This window comes from Microcebus murinus, chromosome 9, assembly GCF_040939455.1.
Source record: "Microcebus murinus isolate Inina chromosome 9, M.murinus_Inina_mat1.0, whole genome shotgun sequence".
In the NCBI taxonomy this organism is placed as follows: Eukaryota; Metazoa; Chordata; class Mammalia; order Primates; family Cheirogaleidae; genus Microcebus; species Microcebus murinus.
The window spans coordinates 95,662,558-95,686,359 of record NC_134112.1 but is presented as its reverse complement, the minus strand read 5'-3'; the positions used below and the strand labels follow the sequence as shown (position 1 = coordinate 95,686,359).

Here is a 23,802-nt window from a genome sequence, read left to right as displayed (position 1 = left end):
GGTCTGGCTAGAAATGCAAGCATAGCCAATGTATGCTCCCACCTGGAACTAAATTTTGAGGGTGACACATAAGGAGGTTTCATAGAGATTTTTCTGGGTGGCTGAGGGCTGGTCTGGAATGTTGCATTCTGGTGAGAAGTGACAGAACGTTGGCTTTACCTTGCCCTCCTTGGTTCTGCCTTCCATTCATTCTGAGCTAGAGAATCACATTTCTTCCTGAATCCAGATTTTGTCCTCTTTTTTTTTTTTTTTTGAATTTAGCTTATTCATAACCAAGAACCCTGTCTTGCACAATTCTTGCAATGAAAGGGCCAAATCAAGAAAAAGTTGCTATAGAGAACCTAAGGATAGATCAGTCAGTAACGACTGACCAGCCACACGGTTAGATATGGTGTTGTATCATCAGCATCCTTTCGGTACATAGAGACAGTGAATTACTGAACAACACTTTTCTATGTTTCTTTCTAATGGTAATGTAAGACATGGCACTCTATAGAGAACAGGCAATGCAAGTAAAAACAGAAGTACTTACAGTTTTGAGAAAACTCTAATTGGTTCCTACGGTGTTCCAAGCACTGTGCCAGGCTATCCCAGCTGATGTCTACATCAGCCGCTTCGGTTTATTTTCCCTGGAATTGGTAAGAAAACTAAGCTTCTCTAGTTTATATGCTGTAACACCTCAAAGGCCCACATCACTGATCTGTATTCTCACCACCTGAGCTGCATTTCCCACACATCTGGGAGCCAAGATGCAGAGACTAGAACCTTCTACATTCAGGTGTGGCCCGGGAGCCAGCAGAAATGGAGGCATCTTGGAGCTTGATACAAATGCAGAATCTCAGTCCTCACTTTTATCCCATGGAATAGAATCTGCCTTTTGATAAGATCCCAGATGGTTTGAATGCATCAAAGAAATTCAGGAGCACTGGACTAAAATACTCATTCTCAAAAAAATAAAAATAAAAAGTTTAATTTTCCTCACACCTTTTTCTCTCCAGCCCATGTTTACCTGCCCATCATGAGTTTGCATGTCCAGCCAATCTCTCTGGTAGTCACCCCTGTGACTGTCAGTACTCCTCTTGGCACAGATACTCACCAAGTAAGTAATTTTTGGATTTTCATTTCTGTGCTCAACTGTATTTAACTGTGCTACAGCATTCCTATATACCCTGGTAGGAGCTCTAGAAAATCCTGCTTTACCAGAACTGTTGTTGTGTTGAACAAGCTGCTTTCACCTTTAACGCTTTTCTCCTATTCCCTCATGACATCTGAAACCTAATTTCTTTACGAAGGAAACATTCTACAGAAAATTTTTCAATAGAAGCTAGTCATTTTCTACTAAATTCACTGACAAAATAAAGGAGTTTAGACAGGGGTCCTCAAAGGCAGACAAGGGCCAGACCACAAGAGGCTAATAGACTAAGTCCTGGGTCTTTCTCCTAAGGGCAATGAAAAGCTATGGTGTATTTCAAGTAGGAAGTCAGTATAAGAACCAGAATACGTATCCACCTGTGCCAATCTATTATGAAATCCTTGAAGGTAGAGGCTGTATCTTATTTAACCTTGGATACACCAACATTTTTTAAGCCTGAAGTTTGATAAATATATTTATTTTTGAATTGTTGAAGGAAAAATGTAATACATATAACTTGAATAAATTGTATAAATACTACAGCAAGTATTTTTTTTTTTTCCTGGAAGCATGCAGTTTTGTTTCTTTGTGATTCAACTAGGCAGAAATTGCTATTTGTGTATCCCACTACATATTTTCATCTTTCCCCTTAGTAACAATCCCCAAAGTTTATTAGGCATGTTACCACCTAGAATGCAATTATAATTCCCAGTCTATCTTTCCATTTTCTGTAGTTGTGATTAAATCTGGCCAAAGAGATATAAGCAAAAGTGTTGCATGGAACTTCTGGGAAGGCATATTAAAAGAGAAAGTGAAAATATGAAAATAAGATTAAATTCCTAGAGCTCTAACAGCCATCTCATCACTGGGGGAATAGAAACCATGAGCTCAGGAAATTAGAGCAGAATGCTAGAGTCTGGGTCTCACATTGCTTTCTGGAGTTACCATACAAGATCTGGATAGTCTGTTTCAGACACCGTATATGTGCAATATGAACTTCAGGTTTGTCTAAAAATTGTAATTAGGTCTTTGGTCCTAGCAGCTGAAAGCAATTTCTAACTGAGACTAAAACTTCAAACTTGTACTTCTACAGTTGTATAACTGACAAATATTTTAACGGAAGAAATTAAACTTTGAACCAGGAAAGTTCTAACTTGTGCTCAACTAAAACATCTTAATTTGGGCTTCATAATTTTCTTATTAAATACTTTTTATTTTATTTTTAATGAATAGGGAATTAATATTCCAGGAGAAAACCAACACATCTGGCTTCTACGTCTGTAAAGATATTCTCTGGAGGTGGTATTGCAAGTAGATTCAGGCTTAAGAAAACTTCTAACTAATTAAAAGGGACTGAGAATTTCAGAATGATGCCAGGTCCACAGACTTCAGGGAATCCTCATTGTCTTTGAAATAAAACAACTCTAAAGGACAACTTAAATTCTATTAGAAGTTGCACAGATTTTTTTTAACTCACCTGTGGATAAGACCAACAAAGAAGCTGAAGAGGCCTGTTCAGCTGCACACTACCTAGGTGGAACTGTCTAGAGGAAGATTCTAGAACAGTGCTATCCAATAGTCATGCCATGTGAGCCATGTATAATATGTAATTTTAAATGTTATGGTAACCATATTTAAAAAGTAAAAAGAAAGGGGCGACATTAATTTTAACAGTATTTTACTTAAAATGAAAGCAGTGTAAAATTGTTGAGATATATTCCTTTATATATACTTTGTATTTATAATCTGTTTTGTATTTTATACTCATAGCACATGGCAATTAGAAGTAGCTGCTTTTTAAGTTGCCAGTAGCCATGTGTGACTAGCGGCTGCCACGTGGGACCGTATAGCTCTTGCCATCTCTTGCCTTCCTTTTCATTCCAGTATCTTACCACCTGCACTTCTATCCCAACTCGGTCTCTCAGGTTTTAATTTTCTCTCTTTTACTTCTCCCCCTTACTCAATTGCTGCTACTAATTTTCGACATTTTCCAGATCCCAATAAAACCTTTAACTGGTGTACTCATTGCTAAACAACTATTCAATTAAGATTTGTTCAGGGACTAGTAAAGATAAAACCTAATCTTTCTTCCATTAAAGCCTTTTTTTTTTCCACTCTGAAACAAGTTTTTCTCTCCTGCCAGCACATTTCCTGCCTTCATATGTCCTGAGTTCTCCTAGACCTGCTCCTAAGGACCGTGGGTTGACTCTTTTCTGTGTGTCTTACTGCCATGCCACAGTTCAGCTTCCACCACTGCTGCTCAAAGGATCAGAAGAAGAGTCAGCAATGCAAAACTCCACTTCCCTGAAAATCGTTCAGTGACTTACTGTCTAGAAGGTAAATTATAATCTTTTTAGTGGGCAAATAACATGCCAGATTCTTTTTCATTTGGTTCTCCCTAAATTTCAGGCTTCCCTCACTAGTAGCCCCCAATCTCCAAAAGAACCCACTATCACAACTTGAGTTTAGTGTGAGCACCCAAGTCCTTCACAACCATGTCCTTCTGCATGTGCTTCCCAATTGTCTGGAATGCCCATACTGTGTGTTTGTGAACTAGTCCTCTGTGATTTCTTCTACCCTCACCTTGACACCAGGCAGAATTAGAGATACTATTCCTTGTGCATACTTCAGTTTCAGCATTTGCCGCTTTTTCAATAATTATATTTTTTCATGTCTCTCTCTTTAGTCAGTAAGAAAGTAGTGTCTGTAAGTTTACATCTTATGCATTGAGGCTAACACTATCCTTGACACATGGTAATCAGTGAATGTGGAATGAATGTATACATGAATAAATGAAAGACATAACTTTCCAACATTTCCATGACTTCCCTATACAAACTGTCTCTAGTAGTTAAGTGATCTCTTGAATGTTTCAGAAATATGACACGGTTATCCATGCCTCCACACTTCTGTTCATGTCTTTGCTTTTGCCTGACATGTTCTTGTCATTTCTTTTTTATCATCTGAGGCTAAAGTTCCTGTAAAGTTTAACCTACTCCTTTATAAAGCTTCCACTAGCCACTGTAGCCCACAGTGATGTTTTCCCCTCATTAATTCCCTATAGAAATCATTGCCTGTAATGATTAAGTAAAGCATGTGCTTCTTACCAGTTGCAACACTTCTTATGAATGTTTACTGTCTCCATGACTACGTTAATACATTTCCTAGGAAAAGAGATCCTGTTCTATATCTTTTGGCTTTCTCATTGTGTAGACTAGTACCAATGGCTTGACTTTCACAGGATATGAACAAATGTTCCTTGAGTTAATGGTATAGGATAACTATGTGAAAGGAACTTGAATCTGTGTGCATGGTGTTTCTACCTAGTCCAGAAAATGTCACTCTTTCTTCTTAAATTTTCAAACACCTGAAGTTTTAAGAAAAAGTAATTCATTTTGATGTTACCGTCTGTCTGTTTCCCCAGAGGGGATCTTCACTGAAGTGTGTTCATGAAAATGATTTTCATGTTTATGAAGCTTTTCTGGGATTATGCCAAAGAGGCAAAGATCATGAAACTCCTGGAATAAAAGTTTAACAGGCACCACTTGTTGAAGGCAAACAAAGTTAATCCTATACACAAATATTGTACAGTACTTAGAGGGTTTACTCTTATTATAATTGTAGATAATGATCTATTTAAATCAGCATGTTTACTGATTATAAACCCCTTTCAGATATTGCAATTTGTTTGTTAAGTTTTACTATAGACTCATTTTCCAACACTATTTCAAACAAACACACACATGCTCCCCACTCCTTCCATCTGTAGTCCTCTCCCGCTCACACAACATTCTTTTTAATGTAAGCAGGATTTGGAAAACAAAATTAGATTCACACTTTGAGTTCGTGAATGCATTCATAGGCAAAGACAATAAAGTATTTATCTCTAATATGGCAATGGGTACTTTGAGAATTTTAGACGTTGCTATCTGGAAAGCTAAGCTTGTTGCACTCTTAAAACTAGTTTCTAAGCAGTATAGATAAAACCACACAAAGAGAAAATACTTGTTTTTAATTGGCAAATAAAATTAAAATGATAGCAAGCCCCAAGTCTTCATAAGACTATTTTTCCTGGTATAGAAAAACCTACGATTCCTTTCTTCTTCTTCTCAGGTTGTAGATCATTTAAATAGCAAAAAAAAAATTTCAAACAATTTTTTTTGTTATTTTCAAAATACTGTAATGAATAAATACTATTCTTTAATTGTTACCCCTGATTTTTATTTTAATGAAAGTAAAAAATGTCTCCTTCTGATAAACCAGAGAGCAACATGACTTAATATTCCTCTATTTTTTCCTTTCCTTTCCCTTTTCTTCCCTTCCCTTCCATTTCTCTTCGTTACTTGGAATGCAAAAATGCCTCAAATAGAGAAAGCAAAGGGAAAAAGTGAACTCTACTTAAAAAAACAAAAATCCAGAGTGGAGAACCATATAAGTCTTTAATATATTGGGTTTAATGAAATCCAGTAAAGAAATAACTCATTAAAAAGATACATATCTTAATCATTTTAATTTAACTGAAAACCCCACATCACGTAAATTCAATGACTCATTTGCTGAAGGGAATTGCTCTAGAGTCTTTGGGTATCAGCTTGTTGCTTGGAAGTCTATAATTCCAATCCACCAGCCTTTCTGACAACCATTTCCATAAAGTATCACCCTCAACTTTCAGTTTTGGTTTCTTAGAGTGCAGTGAAAACTAAAGCCACTGATGAAATTCAGTGAATACACCTAACTTTTTATGAATTTCTGCAAATTTTTACAGTTGCCTGGCCTACACCTAAACTTACGGTCTTGTGTTTGTGTTTTTAGCCACTTCTCTTTCTAAAACCTTTTAATTTGGTTTAAATGGAAGCTACTTTCTCTGTCTCTAATCATTTAAAAATGTATTAATACTTAGTATTTAATTAAATTATGTTATTACAATAACAAGTATGGCTTGCATATATATATTCGGGAATAAACAACTGACTCCCACACAGCATATTGGAAGGCATACAACAGATGAAGAATGATGGTCTACCAGCCCCAAATCCTCCTCCATCAGGATGTGGGTATCACTCTCAATATTTTATAAAAGTGTTAGGTAGACAGCTAGGGACCTCTGGTCCCTCCCGGGAACCAGGTAGGTACCTGAGTGACTGCCACACCTGAGAGAGGAGGGAATGCCCTATCAATCTACCAATCAGAACTTAGCGGGCCAACTACAAAAGACTGCAGAGGACGCTCCAGTCCATGGACCAAGCAGCATAGGTAAAATGGGATCTCGAAGGTGACCTAGAACAATCTAAGTCTAATTATCACATCTTTAGCTGAAATCTACATTGTGGTTCAACTGCCCACAAATCGGCTCTCAGAGAGGCTCATGGGAGATCCACATGTGCAGTAAGACTCAGGTCATGTAACCCCCAACTGTCCATTGAAGCAGTTCGAGGATGACATCTGAACCACGAGGAAGGCCCAGTTCAGACGCTGTTAAACCAGACCCAGACCATAACCAAGGACTTTTTGATACGACAAGGGGGCCCGTTCGCTGTTCCGTGGCAAACGTTATCCTGCTCTTACTCTGTAAACCTATATCTTGCTCTTGCTCTATAATCCTATCTTTCTCTCCTCAATAAACCTCCTTTCACACTTACTTTCCTTTGGTGTGTCTAGTCACTCTTTGACCAAGAACCAACATTCCAGACTGCTGACCCAACAAAAGGAAGAGCAAATGTTTACTAGTTTGTAAAGTTAGTTTGGAGGAGGGCAATTAAATGAGCTCTTAGTGTTCAATCAGAATTTTGCAACGTATCCAAGTAATTGAGAAAAGCAATTATCTTAAGAAGAAAATACTTATTAAGAAAGGTATTTTAAATGTTTTAAAATCATTTGCTATTCCTTTTATTTTTCAGGTAATGTGATATCAAAAGCAAGAAATTAAATCCAATGACTTATTTAAATTTCTCTGTAGTTGATTTTGCTACATGTGAAAATTATTTATCTTATTCGTTTCTGTTTATCTTCAAACATGTAACTGTTTTTCTGACATTACTTTTATGCACTAAGCCTTCCTTGGGATTTAAATGTCAAAGCACAGCTATATGCCATGCCAAAAGCAAATACAGTTTTCTTTTGTCCTAATACATGCAATGCATCAAAGAAGAAAAGAGCTGCTGTTGAATCTTAAAATGGCTAATTCAACTTTTTTTTCTTTTCTTTTTTTTTCCTAGAAGAGTTATCTCCTCTGGCATTTCACTACTATTTTTTTAAGAAAATAAGTTTTTGTCACTCTAGTATTCTATTTGTACTTAAAAATAAAATCACTTTGAAATCACTTCAGAGAGGCAACTTGAACACGGGTTCGCCTGGGTATGTGATACTTTTAGGTCATGGAGCTTACACGTTTGCGCTAAACAAATTCCCACGGCTTAAATGTTTAAGTATAAACAGGAAACTCCTCACTGGATTCCTTCTAAAGGAAATCAAATGGCTTTGCCAATGAAGTTAAAGATCAAAGAGGAGACTGGTGTTAGCACGGAAGGCCAAGAAAGCCCATACAGAGAGCCGCACGTCTCCTATTAGAAATAAGTCAGATTTAGTACAAAAAACAGGGATTTCCGGAAATCACTTGTAGTTTTATTTATTTCAAACCAAGAACGAACATAGCCATTTGCAGTAGAAAATGAACAGGGAAGACAGGGAATAAACTGAGAGAAGGTGAAGGGAAGGGAAGAAATGGACGTACCTAGATTCAAGAATCCCAGTATGTACTGTCCTATGAGAAAGTTAAAGTTGGGTTATGTAACTAGTCTTTTTTTCTTTTTTTCTATTTGTTTAAGTTGCTGATTAGGTTTTAGAACTCTGAATAGCTTTTGTCTTAAGCATGTTCCCCAAAAGCAAATCCGATTTCCTTCCTAGAAAATTACTTGTTTGCTCAAGTTCTCCCAGAATTAGTTTCAGCCATCCTGTTCTTAAGAACTCAGAGTCATAGTGAAGTCAGGATGGAGCTAGTGCAAAGTTTCAAATCACGTAAAATTTATCTGAGAGACTCTCTGCCTCCTTTACCCCTTAATGATAATTATCATGAAATGAAAGTAAACTATTTCCAGAAGCCTACAGTTTGAGTGATGAAATAAACTCCAAAGGGTAAAAGACAGAATGTTTCCTAATCTAAAAGAATTTCTGGGCCGGGCGCAGTGGCTCACGCCTGTAATCCTAGCACTCTGGGAGGCCGAGGCGGACAGATTGCTCGAGGTCAGGAGTTCAAAACCAGCCTCAGCAAGAGCGAGACCCCCGTCTCTACTATAAATAGAAAGAAATTAATTGGCCAACTAATATATATATAGAAAAAATTAGCCAGGCATGGTGGTGCATGTCTGTAGTCCCAGCTACTTGGGAGGCTGAGCCACGAGTATTGCTTGAGCCCAGGAGTTTGAGGTTACTGTGAGCCAGGCTGACGCCACGGCACTCACTCTAGCCTGGGCAACAAAGCGAGACTCTGTCTCAAAATAAATAAATAAATAAATAAATAAATAAAATAAAAGAATTTCTGGCAAGGTTTGACACCAGCCCAATTGATGACTTTAAGACATTAACATTTCTAAAGAAAGGGCAGGGCAGGGTGGTCAGCTTGGAAATGTGCAAAAGGAGGAATTGTGACACCCAGATGGTGGCAGTTCAGAGTCAGCCAGATCCAGGTGAAAGAGAAAGGAAATCTGGCATAAATATTATCACTACAGACACATTAACGTTTGTAAGACAGGCCTCCCTTTTCTGCAGAGGACACAATTTTGAGATAATTTCAGTCAAAGTTTTTGTTTTATTTTTCATCAAATTTCTCTTGCGCGGTGGCTGTCTTTCCAGCGTATCACTGACACCTGTCACAGGGAGTGGACGCTGGGAGAATTCACTCTCGGTCTCTGGACTAGGATGAAAAGTTAACAAACATGGGGATTCAATTTTGCCAAAGTCATCTAAAACCAAAGGGCTTTGGGTCTGAACGGGCTAGGTTTTTTTGAAGCGAAGGAGGTACCCCAAGTGTGAAGGCCAATAGGACAAAAACAGAGAGTTCAGACAGGGTAGGGTCTGATCAGTGACCCTCCCTTGCCCACCTCAGTACTGAGTCCCAGGAGAGACTATTCTTGCTGTGATCTTCAACGAGTCTTTGTTCACTGAATGAATCTCAACAGAGACTTAGGAATTCCAAGGCAGTGGTGGCTTTTGAGAATCTAATGTGTAGAGAAACTCACGTCAATTGGAGGTGGCTGCTGTCTAGCAGTTAGGAAGGCAGGGCAGGCTGAAGCAGAGAAGAAGCCCAAGACGGCTATCTCCAAGTCCTGACCCTTCCAGCACATATCCCATACTTATAGTAATTTCAGCTTGTAGGTAGTCTCCAAGAGCTATAGAAGTCACTATGTGTTTTTACTGGGTCTATAAAAATGCTTAGATGGCTGGTAGACAAGTTAAAGGGGTTGGCAAAGAAAAGCACAGAGTAAACAGATATAGAGTCACCAACTATCCTGGCTTACCCATAACTGAGGGTTCCTCTAGATGTGGGACTCTCAGTGCTAAAACCAAAACGGTCTTAGACTGGGCTCAGCTGTCACCTTATACAGACCCCAGAACCTGAGTCCAGCAGTAGCCAGGTTACATCCCAAAGCCAGTAGGAACAGTTGCCATAGCAGTAGGCAGTAGGGGCAGAGGCTGAACCCTGAGGACCGAGCAGGCTGGGGACCCTCAGGGAGCTCAGAGGGAACTTCGGTAGAGCAAGTGCTACCCAAGGGCCATGTTGGGGTGTCTCAGGGGACTCTTGAAATGGGACAACAGCCCCCAAAGGGAGGTTGGTTTTTCGCTAAGACTGAATCCCATATGCACTGAATATACATATAAAGGAGTTACATATAAAGGAGTTACAAAGGTGCCTGAATTTATGTGTTCAAGTATTTATTTTTTTCTGCTACTGACTAGAAATGAGAGGTTACAAGCAAATGAAGATAAACTTTTAGAAAAATAATGAATGTTATATTTTTTTCTCCATCTAAGTTACGACTACAAATTTTAAAACTGCTTTTATAGAAATTTATAATCTCCTTCTGGACTGATTTGATTCACCTTTCCAACAGAATCAGCTTAGTTTTGAGATATCTCACATCTGGGTAGAGATACCTACCCAATCCTCATTTAAATGCTCTTACAAAAACCCATTTACTTATTCTTTTCTTTCAAAGAAAAAACAAATCAAACTGGATAGATGTTCTTGAAAAGAAAGCACTGAATTAAAAAAGAAATAAAAACTGGGTCTGTGATTACACACTTCATCCAAAAATATAATGAAGACTTAATTACTAACTCAGGAATAGGACCCAGTCTATTCACAGTTTCTCAAGTGGTAATTTTGTAGGCTGTGTTTAAGTTGGGGCATTTACTTTTCCTTTTCCGCTCTCTGTGTTATCCAGAATGTTTACTGGTTTTGTTTCTTAATATATTTATAAGGGAGGTAGACAAGAAAGAGCAAAGAAAATTCTAACTCTAATCAACCATTTTTGCTAATTTTTGTAACCCTGTTAAAGATCAGGTGCTGACTGTAACAACAGGAGTTTGCTTTGGACTCCAAAGAGCTATCTAGTCTCCAGATACCAGTCTCTAGGGGATGTTACTGGAATGCAACTTAATATGCCCTGAAATTAATTTATTATCTTTTTTTGAAAACCATTTCCATATCTGGAGATTTGTCCCTCTGTGTTCTGGCAAAAAGATGGTACTGACTGATTTCAGAAGTGGAGAATAGGGAAAAGACAGATGCTTTCGGCTCCAAGAAAAATAAAACTTGACTCATAATGACTTAAATAAATAAGGAGTAATTTTTTTTTTACCATAAAAATGAGTGAAAGTGGCAGATGGATATATGATTTTATTGTTCATGCAGTTCTAGGCATCGTGTCTGCATTTACACAAAGATAGTGGGAAGGAAGAGGGGAGGTGTCAGGAGAACAGCAGCTTTCTCAAGACCACCACGGCCGACTTCTGCTTGTGCTTGTGTCCCAGTAGCTAGGACTGTGTCACCCTGCAGCTCCTCCCCAGGATAAAGCCAAAAAACATCCCTCTGGCAGCTGAGCTGTAAAGGGTGCTCTTAAGATTGAAACGGAAACCACAACTTGCAAAATTGTGGATTTTGAAATTGTGGATTTCACTATTACTCACAGGATGACCAAGCACGATCACCACCTAATTAAGCTTAAAGTATTTTAACATCAGTTTCTTCCTACCCACATACCCCGATAAGACCACACAAAAAACAAGTCAGACGATGACCACACACTGACTCAAAGTTCTAAGTCCACTGCCTGTCCCAGCAACTCTCCTAGTTTATGAACTCTGAGGACACCTGCCAGTGCTGTCCCATGACTCACCCCAGCCCCAAGGCCAGCCCTCCCTGACTCTCCCCGAACTTCCAACCCTCTCCTCCCACCCCCCACTTTGAAGTGCCCTGTGGTTCCCCCTTGTGAATGAAACCAACTTTGGCTAAAGGAGTAATTCTGGAGGTTTCCAGGTTTCCACACCTGGAAAGAGATTGAGAGAAAATGGCTGAGAATAATACTGGGGTCAGGCACCTCAGGAGGTTTGCCAAAAGCAAAGCAATGTGAAGCAATGTGAAGGTACTAGGAATGGGTACAAGAGAGTAACAATGCAAGGAGAAAAAAAAAAAAAACATCATCTGCTGGACATATTTCTTACCTTTTCCAGGGAATGTTTTAGCAACTGAGAGTCTGACAAAGGTCTCCTCCCTAAGAGCAGAGTCACTGAGAAACTCAAGCTAGAGGCTTCCGCTATCAGGAGAGGCTTCCTGTCTACTACTTGTCTCCTCCCTCCCCAGTCCCGTGACTGCTTATAAAATGTAGCTAAAGATAACAGAAGCCCTCAACAGTTTAACATGGGGAGTCTGTCAGACACAGGGCTTATTGCGAACCTGCAGACACAGGCTGGTTACATACACATATCCAGCTGTCTTCTCGGCATTTCTGCTCTCATGCCCAATAGGCATTTCAGCCCATGTCCCACAGTGAATTTCTGATTTTTTTTTCCTCAACCCTCTTGACTAATCTTCTCTACCATCAGCTGTTCCTATCTGAGGAGACGGCATCTCTTCCCTTCTAGTTTTTCTTACCAAATCGCTTGGATTTATTCTTACTTGCTCTCTTTCTCAGGTACCTCCTATCTATCTAATCTAGACTCTACCTGTTGACTCTACCTTCTAAGTAAATATACTCAGAGTATACACCTTACTGCCTCCTGTGCCAGCTTCCTGGTCTCGGCTACAAGCATTTCCCACCTGCTTTATGATTACATCCTTCTAATCAGGCTCTGTGCTTTCACCTTTTCTGCTCTCACGGCCCAGATTCACCCTTTTAAAATGTAAGCTATATCACACCATAGCTGGCTCATTCCCTCAGAATAAAAGCCAGATCCTTATAATAACCCGTGAGTCTCCAGGGTCTGGCCTCCAGGACTGCTCTGGTCTCCTTTTCTTCAACTCCTCTTGTTGTTCCAGACTTACCGCCCTGGCTTCCTTGCTGATCCTAGCTCACAACAGGCAGCCTCTTTGCAAGGAAAATTCTCTCTGCCTGGAATTCTCTTTCCCACACTGGTAAATTCTGTTACCACTTTCAGATCTTCCACTAATACCAGCTTTTCAATGAGGCTTAACCTGACCAACCTGCTTAAATTGCAACTCAACACCTTGATCTTCTAGCATGCTAGCGCTCCTTGCTTTTCTCTTTTTTTTTTCCTGTTTCTTTTCCATAAAACTTTTTCCAACTTACTATATTATTTACTTTATTATTATATCTATATTATATTATATTATTATATTTATTATATTACATCATCTGTCCTTCTTTGCCTTCCCCAGGAATGTGAGCTTCAAATGTGCAAGAATCTCTATTTTATTCAGTGATTTATCCCAAAATGTGTAGAGCAGCTCAGAAAATAAATATTGAATGCATAATTCTGCAGCTTGGCATGCTTGCTCTTTCCTTGATTCAATGCTGTGTTCAGTAAACAAACAAGTAAACAAAACAAGCCACATGCAAATCCACACACAAAGGAAGAAAAAATTATTTTAAATCATAGGGTATTCCAGTAAGACACACAGAAAATATCCTCTAGAATCATCTTCTCTCAACTAGCTCCCTAAGTTCCTCTCATCAAATAATTGCAGCTGCTCCTATTATCTCCAAATGTTTTAGAAAAACCAGGCCTGTGGTAGCGCTTCTATTTTTTTAACCTCATATTCTCATTTATTCTTTTTTTCCCCTCAAAAATAACTCTCAAACCAATCAAGCTGGAATTTGAAAGGAGTAGAGAAAGAAAAAAAACCAAATGTGGGGTTCCTTAGGGAAAAGTGGGGTAATCTGAAAACAAAAGTAAATCTGAAAACAATCATAAAGTTTCAGTGAGTGTGGAGGAAAAAAAACCAAACCAGAGATGTGCTGGGGACGTTATGGTGACAGTATTATCTGGATGGGTCACTGCTGTATGAGGATGGGCTAAAACCTGCAGTACTCTCACCTGGAAAGATACAGACTGAGGGTGACACCTGTGAGCTCTTCAATGGTTTAAATCACGTGAGTATAGTTCTGTATCACACATATGAAAACACACGACACTTCACAGCTTAAGATTTTGAACTGGGAATATTTTAGGTGAATAAAAGAATCTTCTGTTTCACACGTTGGTATTTAATGTACAGAATCCTTTGCCCTTAAAAAATGGTATAAGCGGAAAATGGGTTCCATACTGGGTTTAGAAAATTTGTGGGGCTGTATCACACATGACTACCTTCCCAGAGCTCTCTTCTCTTTTGTCATCTTAAAGAATAAGTAAGGTGTGCTCTTTGTTCTGTCAGCTATAGGAAACTTAGCAAGGTGGACATTGGAACTGATGCATTTGGCAAAAAAAAAAAAAAAAAAAAAAAAAAAAAAAAATTGTGTTTTTTTGTATCTGCCAAAAATTGAAATTGGAATCCCATATCTTATATCTTCCCCGGTGTTCATCTTGTCACCAGAAGAATCATGTGCCTTTCTCTTCATTTACCGAAATCTCATTCATTCTTTTGGAATCAATTTAACTCCTACTGTCTCCATTAAAGTAAAACATGAAAATCTTAACACCTCACCCATAATTCCTTGGTAACAAACAACTTAAATATAATGCCCAGAAAACATGACATTTGAAGTGAAACAGCAATACACAGTCTAGCCTGTTTACAAAGCTGAATGAGGTAACAAAATTATTGTTTCCTTATAGCTACTGACATGAAAAAAAGACAAGGTACTAAAATATTTCGATATACTGCATAACTATTATGAAGAAAGTTTTTTTCTGTATAAAAACAATTATTATAATATGTAGATTATTGACTAACATCAGATCAAAAAATCTTTAAAACCTTCATCTCTCAGCTTTTCTAATTATTGCTACCACTTGCTTTAGGCAGAAATAATAGCTAACACTTTTTTAATGATTCAAAAATTAGGAGTTTACTTCCGTTAACATGGCTCACTATGTTGTTTACATGTAAATTGTTTAGGATATTAGGACCAGTATTTGCATACATGCCATAAAAATAAGAGGGTGATCTCTAGCCATGCCAACCTGAACTGCCCAGTTCCATCTAGAAATAAGCAGGGTGAAATGTTTCTAAATCTCATTATAAACATATTAAGGCTTTTTAAAAAGCTGCATTCTGTAGTCACCATAAACGGTAATTCATCATTCACACGAACATCTTATTAAGATTATATGGAAGCAAACTTACTTAATAATAGATTAATTTATATTGTACATTTATAACATTTATTATATGTCTTTGAGTGACTTCCTGAGTACTTCCTCTTAAATTAAATAACTTTGTTAGAGACGTAAGGTCTGCATTTTGTTGTGGGCAGACTGAAGCAGAAGTGATATCTTATTTGAAAATTTTAAAAGATTTTAAAGAACTTTCACTTTCCAAAACACAAATTTAATGAAATTATTTCTCGGAATAATATAGCCTTCCCACAAAAGATTTGAAAATCACTTTTAAAAAAATCACCTACCTTCACTAGGTTAACTTCAACTAAGAGCTAGATGTAGTTTCTTTACAGATAAAACATCTCAAAATAAAAATTTTCCATGTTGGAATGAAAGGCATTTTCTAGAAGTATGTTATGGGTAGTGCATGCAATACTATCATAAATATTTCACTTAAAAGTTGTATTTTCCATTGTGTGAGAATTTAATTAAAGTTTTCATAAAAACTCCTCCCAGCTTTGTAAAACTAATAAAGATTACATTTTGTAGTATTTTAATATCTGTATTTTGTAAGCAAACTCAATTATTCTAAATGTTCTGTCTCAGTAAGTTTCCACGTTGCTCACCAATATTTTGCAATGTTTCTTTTCTTTCAGGAGGGAGCTTTGGAGGGGACAGTATGCTGAGGCCAAGTCACCAGCGAGACAGGGAGAGAAGGGACATTTCTGCTTGTGAGCATAGAAAGCAAAACCCAAAACAAACTGTCAGAGTTTCTCTACCACACAGCTGTTGCTTGTAAAACTACTTGCAGGAGGCTCACGTTCTCTGAGCAAAGCTGATGGGCCATGTGACACCACAGCTGCTTCTATGGCATATATCCATGTAAGGACATAAGTGCTGTCACCGCTAACACCCCACATGTACTACGATAGGCATTTTGAATGGTAACTTTTGCCTTAGGTGTTTTTGTGTCTGTTGCTTCTTTGTTTGTTTTTTCTTATTTTCCTTTCGGGTGTTTCACTGGTCTCACAACAGAAACATGAATTTGGAACAGTGGGACTACCTGAGGTAGGACGACAAATCCATTTACCTGTCTATGATGGCGCACATGTCGATGCTGACATTGGCAAAACTTCCCGGCTTCCTTTGAGCCACTTCGTACAAATTCACGAGTTGGTCATCGACTTGGATGAGTTGCATGCATCCTTGAAATGAAGGCTGAAGAACAGAGTGGCTTGAGTTATTCATCTGGTTCAGAAAACCTGTGAAACAGAAGAAACAGGAGCGTTAAATTTGGTGTACGGTATGCTTCCTTAAAATTCTTGTGGGTATTCTACCTGGCAACAGCTATTGTTTCCAACTACAGTGTTTCTCTGATCTTTGCTGATGTTGTCTTCAGTGTAGAAGAAGAAAGTCTTTTGAGAAAGCAAGATGATTTCAGGGGAAGAAGTCAGAGTTGAACTGCAGTGGGTCACCAGGTCAACATTCATCTCTGGAGTCTGCTGTCACTCAAATTTTCTCTTTTGACATCTTTCTCACCCTGTCATATCTTTTAGTTTTTCTGCTGTTGAAGGCTCACTGTTATTCTTTATCACCTGATCTTGCCCTCAGAGATTAGCACACAAAACTTTAGAACTTCCCTGGCTATCCATCCTCCTTCCTCTTGTATTTTCTATATTTATTTCTGTTTTCTTAATTTCCTAGTGGCCTGTTATTCAGATGTCAAAAAGCCAATGTCGCTATTATCAATTAAAGTAAATTTAGTTTAGGGATCAATGTTTAACTCAATCCAAAGAGGTATTTGCATTGTAAATGATTTTTCAATTTATAAAATCCAAAGTAACATGTAAAGAAATAAATTTAGGCATAACAATGAGCCACTCTGCTTTGTATATACATCTTATATCAATACCTAACATGGTATAATAGAATAAATGATAACAGATGAAACTAAAAATAAAAGAGTGAATAACAAGAAAAAAAAATCCCCACAGTAAATACTGCTGATTCTATTAAGGAATAGAATATATATATATATATATATATATACCAAGCTTGAAATCAGATATTAATAATTTTATTGCTAAATAACTTTAAAATGTCACCACCAATTACTATTATATCTTTTTAATAAAAAAGTATAATTCTTATTATGTATAAAAAATTTGTAGGCCATAAGATAATGATATTTCTTAATCCTATTAAATATCTCCAGAAGTTCCCCAAAGCTTCTACTTTTCGTATTGTTCATCACACCAAACTTGCCTACTGGGCAAATTTAAACTATACTAATTTGTCTGCTTACAAATCTGAAGTTATTCACAAATTCACTTCATCTAACATATCTGTAGCAAAAACCAATTTGTATGAAATAGATTGGAACCAAGATATGCCATTAAGTGGATAAAAGTGAATTTTCAATTAAAACAGAAATTGGCCAATAAGTGATTTTTTTAAATGTCCTATTCTCTTTCATTAGGAATAGTTTAGTATAGTAAAAACCTCTTTTCTCCCTGAATTAATGAGTTATAATATTTAAAGTCTAATAACTGTCCTTTGAATCTCTTTTAAGAGTTAATCACAGAAGTGTATATTATTTTCACCACCACAGTACTATATAAAAATAAGACTATATTTAAATTAACTTCGTGACAAAAAAAAAAAAATCAATGTAAGGCTCTCTTTGAATACTAACATGTGGCTCATGTGTGTTTTGTTGTGTGTGTATATGTACTTTTTACTAAGCCACTGTTTTTTGTTTCATTTGTGTTCACTAGTCCCTGCATAAAAATGATGATCTCAGATATGTGGTCTATTTAGACTGGTTGTTTGCATTCATATGATTTTCAATTGATTAATCAAGAAAAAAATTGAATAGGGTTTAATTTTAAACTTAGCAGAGTGAAAACACCCAGCTGTAACTTTATTGACCGTTCTTAATAAGACTATCATTTATTTCTTTTTTTTAATACTTAGGATTCTCTAAATATCCACACTAGATTTGAAAGATGTCAAAATGAGCAGATTTATTTGTGAGAACAAGAACTCTCTGAAGCACAGCACCTGCATAAACACTGATCACCACAAATTGGGTACAATTAAATTCACAAAATAAGATTTCACATAAGTCACTCATACCAGTGTTCTGTCTGGTCTTGATAATTTTGAAGTTTGAAATTGTCAAGTCCTTTCATTTTCCTACATGGGATATATTCTAGGAGATAATTATAGGACAAAATACTACATAGCCATTAAAATTTAATTTTTTTCTCTTTTGCATTATCTTTAAAGTTTCCAAGAGGAACACCATTAATCCCTGCCTCCCAGTTAGTCATGCCCTTTTGTAGTCCTCTTCCACACAGAATTAAGGATTACTTCTGTGAACAATAGAAAGCTTTGCAAAACCTAAAAAAATGTGGCGGTGGCTTAGGACTGGCATGTACGAGTAAGTAGAATGGGCCTTAAGAGCACTGTTGACCAGAGGTCTGACAGCTTGAGGAGGCTGTGAGTAATGGCTTAAAGGAAGACGAGGAATATATTATTGAAATTGGGAGAAAACTGGATACTTGCTATGTTGCAGTGGAAAGTTCAGTAAAACTGTTGCCTGTGATAATATGGGGAAAATAGATGTGCTTAAATGAATTGTGGAATATAGCTAAGGACATTTCTAGGCAGAGTATTGTAAGTGCTGTCTGGCCTCTTCTTTCTGTTTATTATAAAAGAAAGAGAGAGAAAAGCTAAAGAACTAAATATGAAGATACCAGAAATTGATGAATTTTAAAATAATATGGTCTTTCGATTCCAGTCTCTCTAGATGGTGAACAATGCAAAAATTAATAAATCACACCAGGCAAAGATCAAATACCAGGAAAACATGATCTAAAGGTGACAAGGAGGTGTGACTGTACAATCCAGGTGAAGACCTGAGAGAGATATTATCTGGTACATCAGAGAACTATTCGGGGAGACCAAAGACCTTCTTAGAAGCTTATCGGTATGTGTTCCAGGTCCTCTCAGTCAAACATTCAGAGCATTTTCCTTCTGTAGGTCAGCAGAGGGACAAGGTGAAAGGAAGCTTATCTTTATGACATTGTGGATTTGCCTTTTATTTAATGGAGAAAATCTGAATAATGATCATAGAAAACCCATGCATTCTTAAGAGAACCATATTGGAGGTAATACCACCACCAGCTTGTATTGAAAGGAACAGAGATAGTACAAAATGGAAAGAAGGCTTTGGGCCCATAATTTCTATGGTCAGGAAACTATGAAGCTGCAAACACAGATGTTTCATAAAAAAAAGGAAGAATGACTCAGAGTGGCAGAACTGAGATCACGGGAGGCAGAGCCAAGAGCCATGGAGAATTATTTCCAGAAAATAATTAAGAAAATAATAATAAAAGAAAGTAATTAGGACTGAGTCCTAAGAGTCCTAATTAAGGAATTAATTACCAACACGTGCCTGACTAGATTTCAGAACTGCTGTGGACCAAAGCAACTTCTTTGTGCTTCTCGTTTTTCTCCTCTTGAACCAGAGGGTCGAAGTTAATTTCTCTATGCATATTTACCATCATACACCAGGTGTGGGTGTCATAAAACTTGTTCATAGGCCTTCAGATTGAGAACTGTACTAGAGTAACTATACTCAGATAGCTTCATCTGGAAATCCCTAGAAGCTTCATTTTGGTCTGACTTTGCTTAGATGATGAGATCCTGGATTTGGGGTAGGTGCTCTAATGGAATGCAACTTTGAAGGGCTTTTGGAGGAGGTGAGTGTACTTTGCATATGAAAGAGACGTGAATCTTCGTGTAGCCTACAGAGTGAGCTCTGGCAATCAACCTCCAAGATGGCCATAAATCTTCACATTGTAATTATGCTACTTTCAATACCTCCTAGTATTTATGGCCTTGTGTAGTCCCATCTTACACTGCATCAATGCTGCCTTGTGTGACAAAGAGACTAAAGGGACAATATTATGTGACTTCCAAGACTAAGTAATAAAATGCATTAGAGGCTGCACCGGTCTTTTGATCACTTACTCCAGCTCCAAGGAAGCCAGTCCCTATGCCATGAGAACCCTCAATTAGTCAGATGGAAAGACACCCACACAGAGAAGAACTGAGGCCTACTACCAACAGCCAGTGACAACTTGCCAGCCAAGTGAGTCGGCCATCTTGCCAGCCAAGTGAGTCGGCCATCTTGCCAGCCATGTGAGTCGGCCATCTAGACAAGAAGCCTCCAATCCACACCTACAGGTCCCAGGAAACATGTAGCTGTAGTCTCATGAGAAACTTCAAGCCAGATCAGCCCAGCCAAACTGCGCCTGAATTACTGACCTCGTATAGAAAAGTGAGAGGTAATAAATTATCACTGTGTTGAGCCACTAAGTTTTGAAACAATTCATTATGTAGCAATAGATAACTAATATAGAATGTAATGAACAGACCCTGCTATTGTTTTCTCAAAGTTTTTAAGAGTTAGAACCCAAAGATTAACAAAAACATAACATCTATTCAGGCCTGCACAACAAGGTGACTGGAAGAATGTAGGATGAATCCATTATATAGGTAATAATGAATTAAAAGATGTTGGATCTCTGATGTTGAAATTCCTGGTGTTCTAATTCCTCTGGAATAGAAGAGAGCACATTTATTTTCTGTGTTTGTTTCCTTTACAGAAATATTCCAGGAAGAAAAAACTAATGAGTTAGTGCCTACGACACTTCCAGTGGCTACTCCAAAGCTCAAGATTTAACCTACTTAGTAGATTAATAGCAGCGTTATATGGTGATATAAATATACAGCTAAGCTTCTGAGGGTCAGAAATGAATAGATATAAAAATGGAAATAAAGTGAAACAATTAAAAATTGTGAAGTTAGTATAAAAATAACATATAATAAACAGGTTTAAAAAAATTTGTATGTTTTGGTTCAGATCTTTCTTTAAATGTATACTTATGAATTTGAAATAAAAATACAGTAGTTATACATGGGTGGCTGTTACTGGTTTCTACGATCTGACATTGTGTTTTAACACCCACAGTGAATTATAATCTTGTCAGTCTCAATTGCATCTCACTATCAGTAAACTGGAAAACATTCCCTCTTTGCAGGATCACTGTAATTATGTTATTTTACTGGCTTGACTGAGATTTCTGTTTCAAGACTTAGCATATAAAAACTTCATACTTGATTTGAAGTCCACTCAGTATATTATTACTCTTGCTGACAAAGGAAACACATGCATTTCCAAGGTTTTAAAATTTTAATTCAGAAATACATCAATGAAAAGCATGCTGATATTTCTTTTGACATTAAAACACCAACCTAAATTGTGGTAAGTTATAAATGTTACTCTGATGGGACAGAAAAAGTAAACAATAGGCAACAGGGTTGAAAAATTTACACTAAAACCACTTGCATATACAAGGTGTCTCTCTTTATACTGATTTTAAGGTTGGAAAGTTTGGGAGGTCCAAGAGAGGCTAGTGAATGCTGTCAAGATGTTTAAAGCCACTTAGAATCTCCCTTTCAGTATAATCTTGGAAGAGTTTACAAAGTGTCTCCTAATCCCTACTGTTTACCCAATCTTCCTGAATAATTTAGTTAAAAGCGCATTGAGCAGGGGCAGGACAAAAGCCTCATGGGGTTTGGGGTCAACCAAGCCCCCAAAGCAGCAGGGAGTCAGAGTGGGCCAGGAAGCCAGTCTAGTGGTGTCTGGAGCCTGTGCAGGGAGGACCCTCAGGCAGGATCCCCACTGTGAGTGGTTGGGAGATTGGTTACAGTACGAGCTGATTGAGCAAATAAATAAATATGCCGAAGAGAGTGGAAGACAGGTTCTCAGTGTCAGAGAAGGAGGGTACGGTGTGGAACATGGGAAAGATTGAATGAACCCAGTGGGTTTGGCTTTGAATTTAATCCATCAGCATGGATTTGTGATTTTCAGTATATGCAGACAGGTATAGAAATACATATATAGATGGAACCGTGTACGTGGTCAATTTACAGATGGTTCCTATCATCCACTGAGGACAGTCTGGGATACTCCTGTAGGGCAGATCGTGGCTTCTCTACTGACTAAAACCAGGACTCTCTGGAGAAATGACTGATTCCATGGCTGAACTGGGGAGAGTACAATACGAGTTTGGAACATTTTGCTGCACCAGAAAGTAAAGAAATGCCCAAAGAATGACAGACCATGTCAGAATGACACAGAAGTGAGCCCGAGATAGTTTTTTCTACCCAAATTCAGGACAATTTGAGTACAAAATAAATAATTTGAGTATCAAAAGGAGATTTTGAATATCAAAAGAAAAAAGAAGGAAGAAAAATAGAAAGCTACAGATCATATCCTAATGAATGAAATAGGAATCCAAGAGTCTTCCTATATAAAAATGAATGAATAAATAGGGAAAATAGAAAGCTCTTCCTCTAGCATTAGGCTAACTAATAAATATAAAAGGAATATTGAATGACGAAGTCACCATTTGGCAACCATCGTACTAATAATTAATTCAGGCAAAAAATACTAATTGGTGCTCAAATGAGCAGATAAAAGTTGGATGAGAAACAGTCTTGAAGTATCTCCCTAAAATATATATATATTAATTTCAAAGAGGAGAATAGTTGCTTTGCAGTGGAGAAACACCAGGAAGACACCTTTGTATCAAGTGATCAAAGTTATAACCACCAGTAATACAATTGAGTGACACCACAGCCACCTAAAAGATGCCATATGCTGAATACAACATGGCCATGTGGTGCTCCTGCCCAAAACACATAAACTGGGTACCACTGTGAGGAAATGTCAGACAAACCCAAACTGAGAAACAACCGACTGACTACAAACGTCCAACTTAGGATCTTCAGGAATGAGAAGGTTGTGAAAGTCAAGAACTGACTGAGGATCTGATTATGACTGTCAGAAAACAGAGAGGCAGGGCAACTGGCCATGACATGTGATCCCAGATTGGGTTCTTTTACCGTAAAGGTCATTTCCAAACAATTGACAAAACTTGAATTGGGCCTCCAAGTGAAGGTTATACTGGTGGCATTTGTTTTCTTCTTGCAATTTTTTTGTGAGTTTTCAATTATTTTCAAAATAAATACTATTTCTTTAAAAATTATGTTCCAACTTAAATGGTATTTCATGCTAAAAATTCTATCATCCAAGAACCCTATTTTGGGTTAAATTTATTCTATTTTGGAATAAATTTATTCTATTTTAATATACACTCAATGTCCATGTGGTTTTTTATAAAATAGCTATTTTTCAGCAATTTTATCAGTGATGAATTTTAGGTCGCTAAAGAAAATCTTTATCTCACTAGACCTCTGAGCAGTATTCAATACTTAATCCATATGCATATACAATATTATTAAACCAGGATGATTTTTGTGGCTTTAAAGAACTCTAAATATTCTAATTCCTGACTCTTGGAGCTCAGGGATAGGTGAAATCCCCTATCCCTTTCCTTCCCGTGCTTCTTGCTTCTGGAACACGCCAGAAACTACCAGATTCTCCTCTGGATAAAAAGTACAGTCTCAATGGAAGACTTTGGGGTGAAACGTGAGGGTGATGCCATATAGCAATTTTTTACAAACCCATTAGTCAACAAGCTTCACCTGAGATAAACACATCTTCAAAGCACTTCACAGTCTGAAATGAATAGGTGTGGGTAATCTAGACTACACAACCACAGGTGAACAAATGATGCACAAGCCTTCCTTCAATTTGTTGAAAACAAACAAAAACCAAAGCACTGATTTCCAATGAATGTAATGTTGAGCAAGATTTGAAGATGTATATTTAAATTGTGGCTTAGAGAAAATGTAAATATCCACAGAGGCTTATAAATGAATTACTTTTTGCCAGTAACAGTGGAAAATCATGT

The 23,802-nt window shown here is 37.5% G+C and overlaps 1 protein-coding gene across 1 annotated transcript in view; it reads right to left on the bottom strand.

Annotated features, from left to right (window-relative positions):
* The window catches only part of CNTNAP2 (contactin associated protein 2), a 1,865,599-nt gene that overhangs the window by 807,157 nt on the left and 1,034,640 nt on the right, over positions 1-23,802 (bottom strand). The window contains exon 10 of the mRNA XM_012768220.3: positions 15,999-16,170. Coding sequence (XP_012623674.2) covers positions 15,999-16,170 — 172 coding nt within the window. The remainder of the gene's footprint in view (positions 1-15,998; positions 16,171-23,802) is intronic.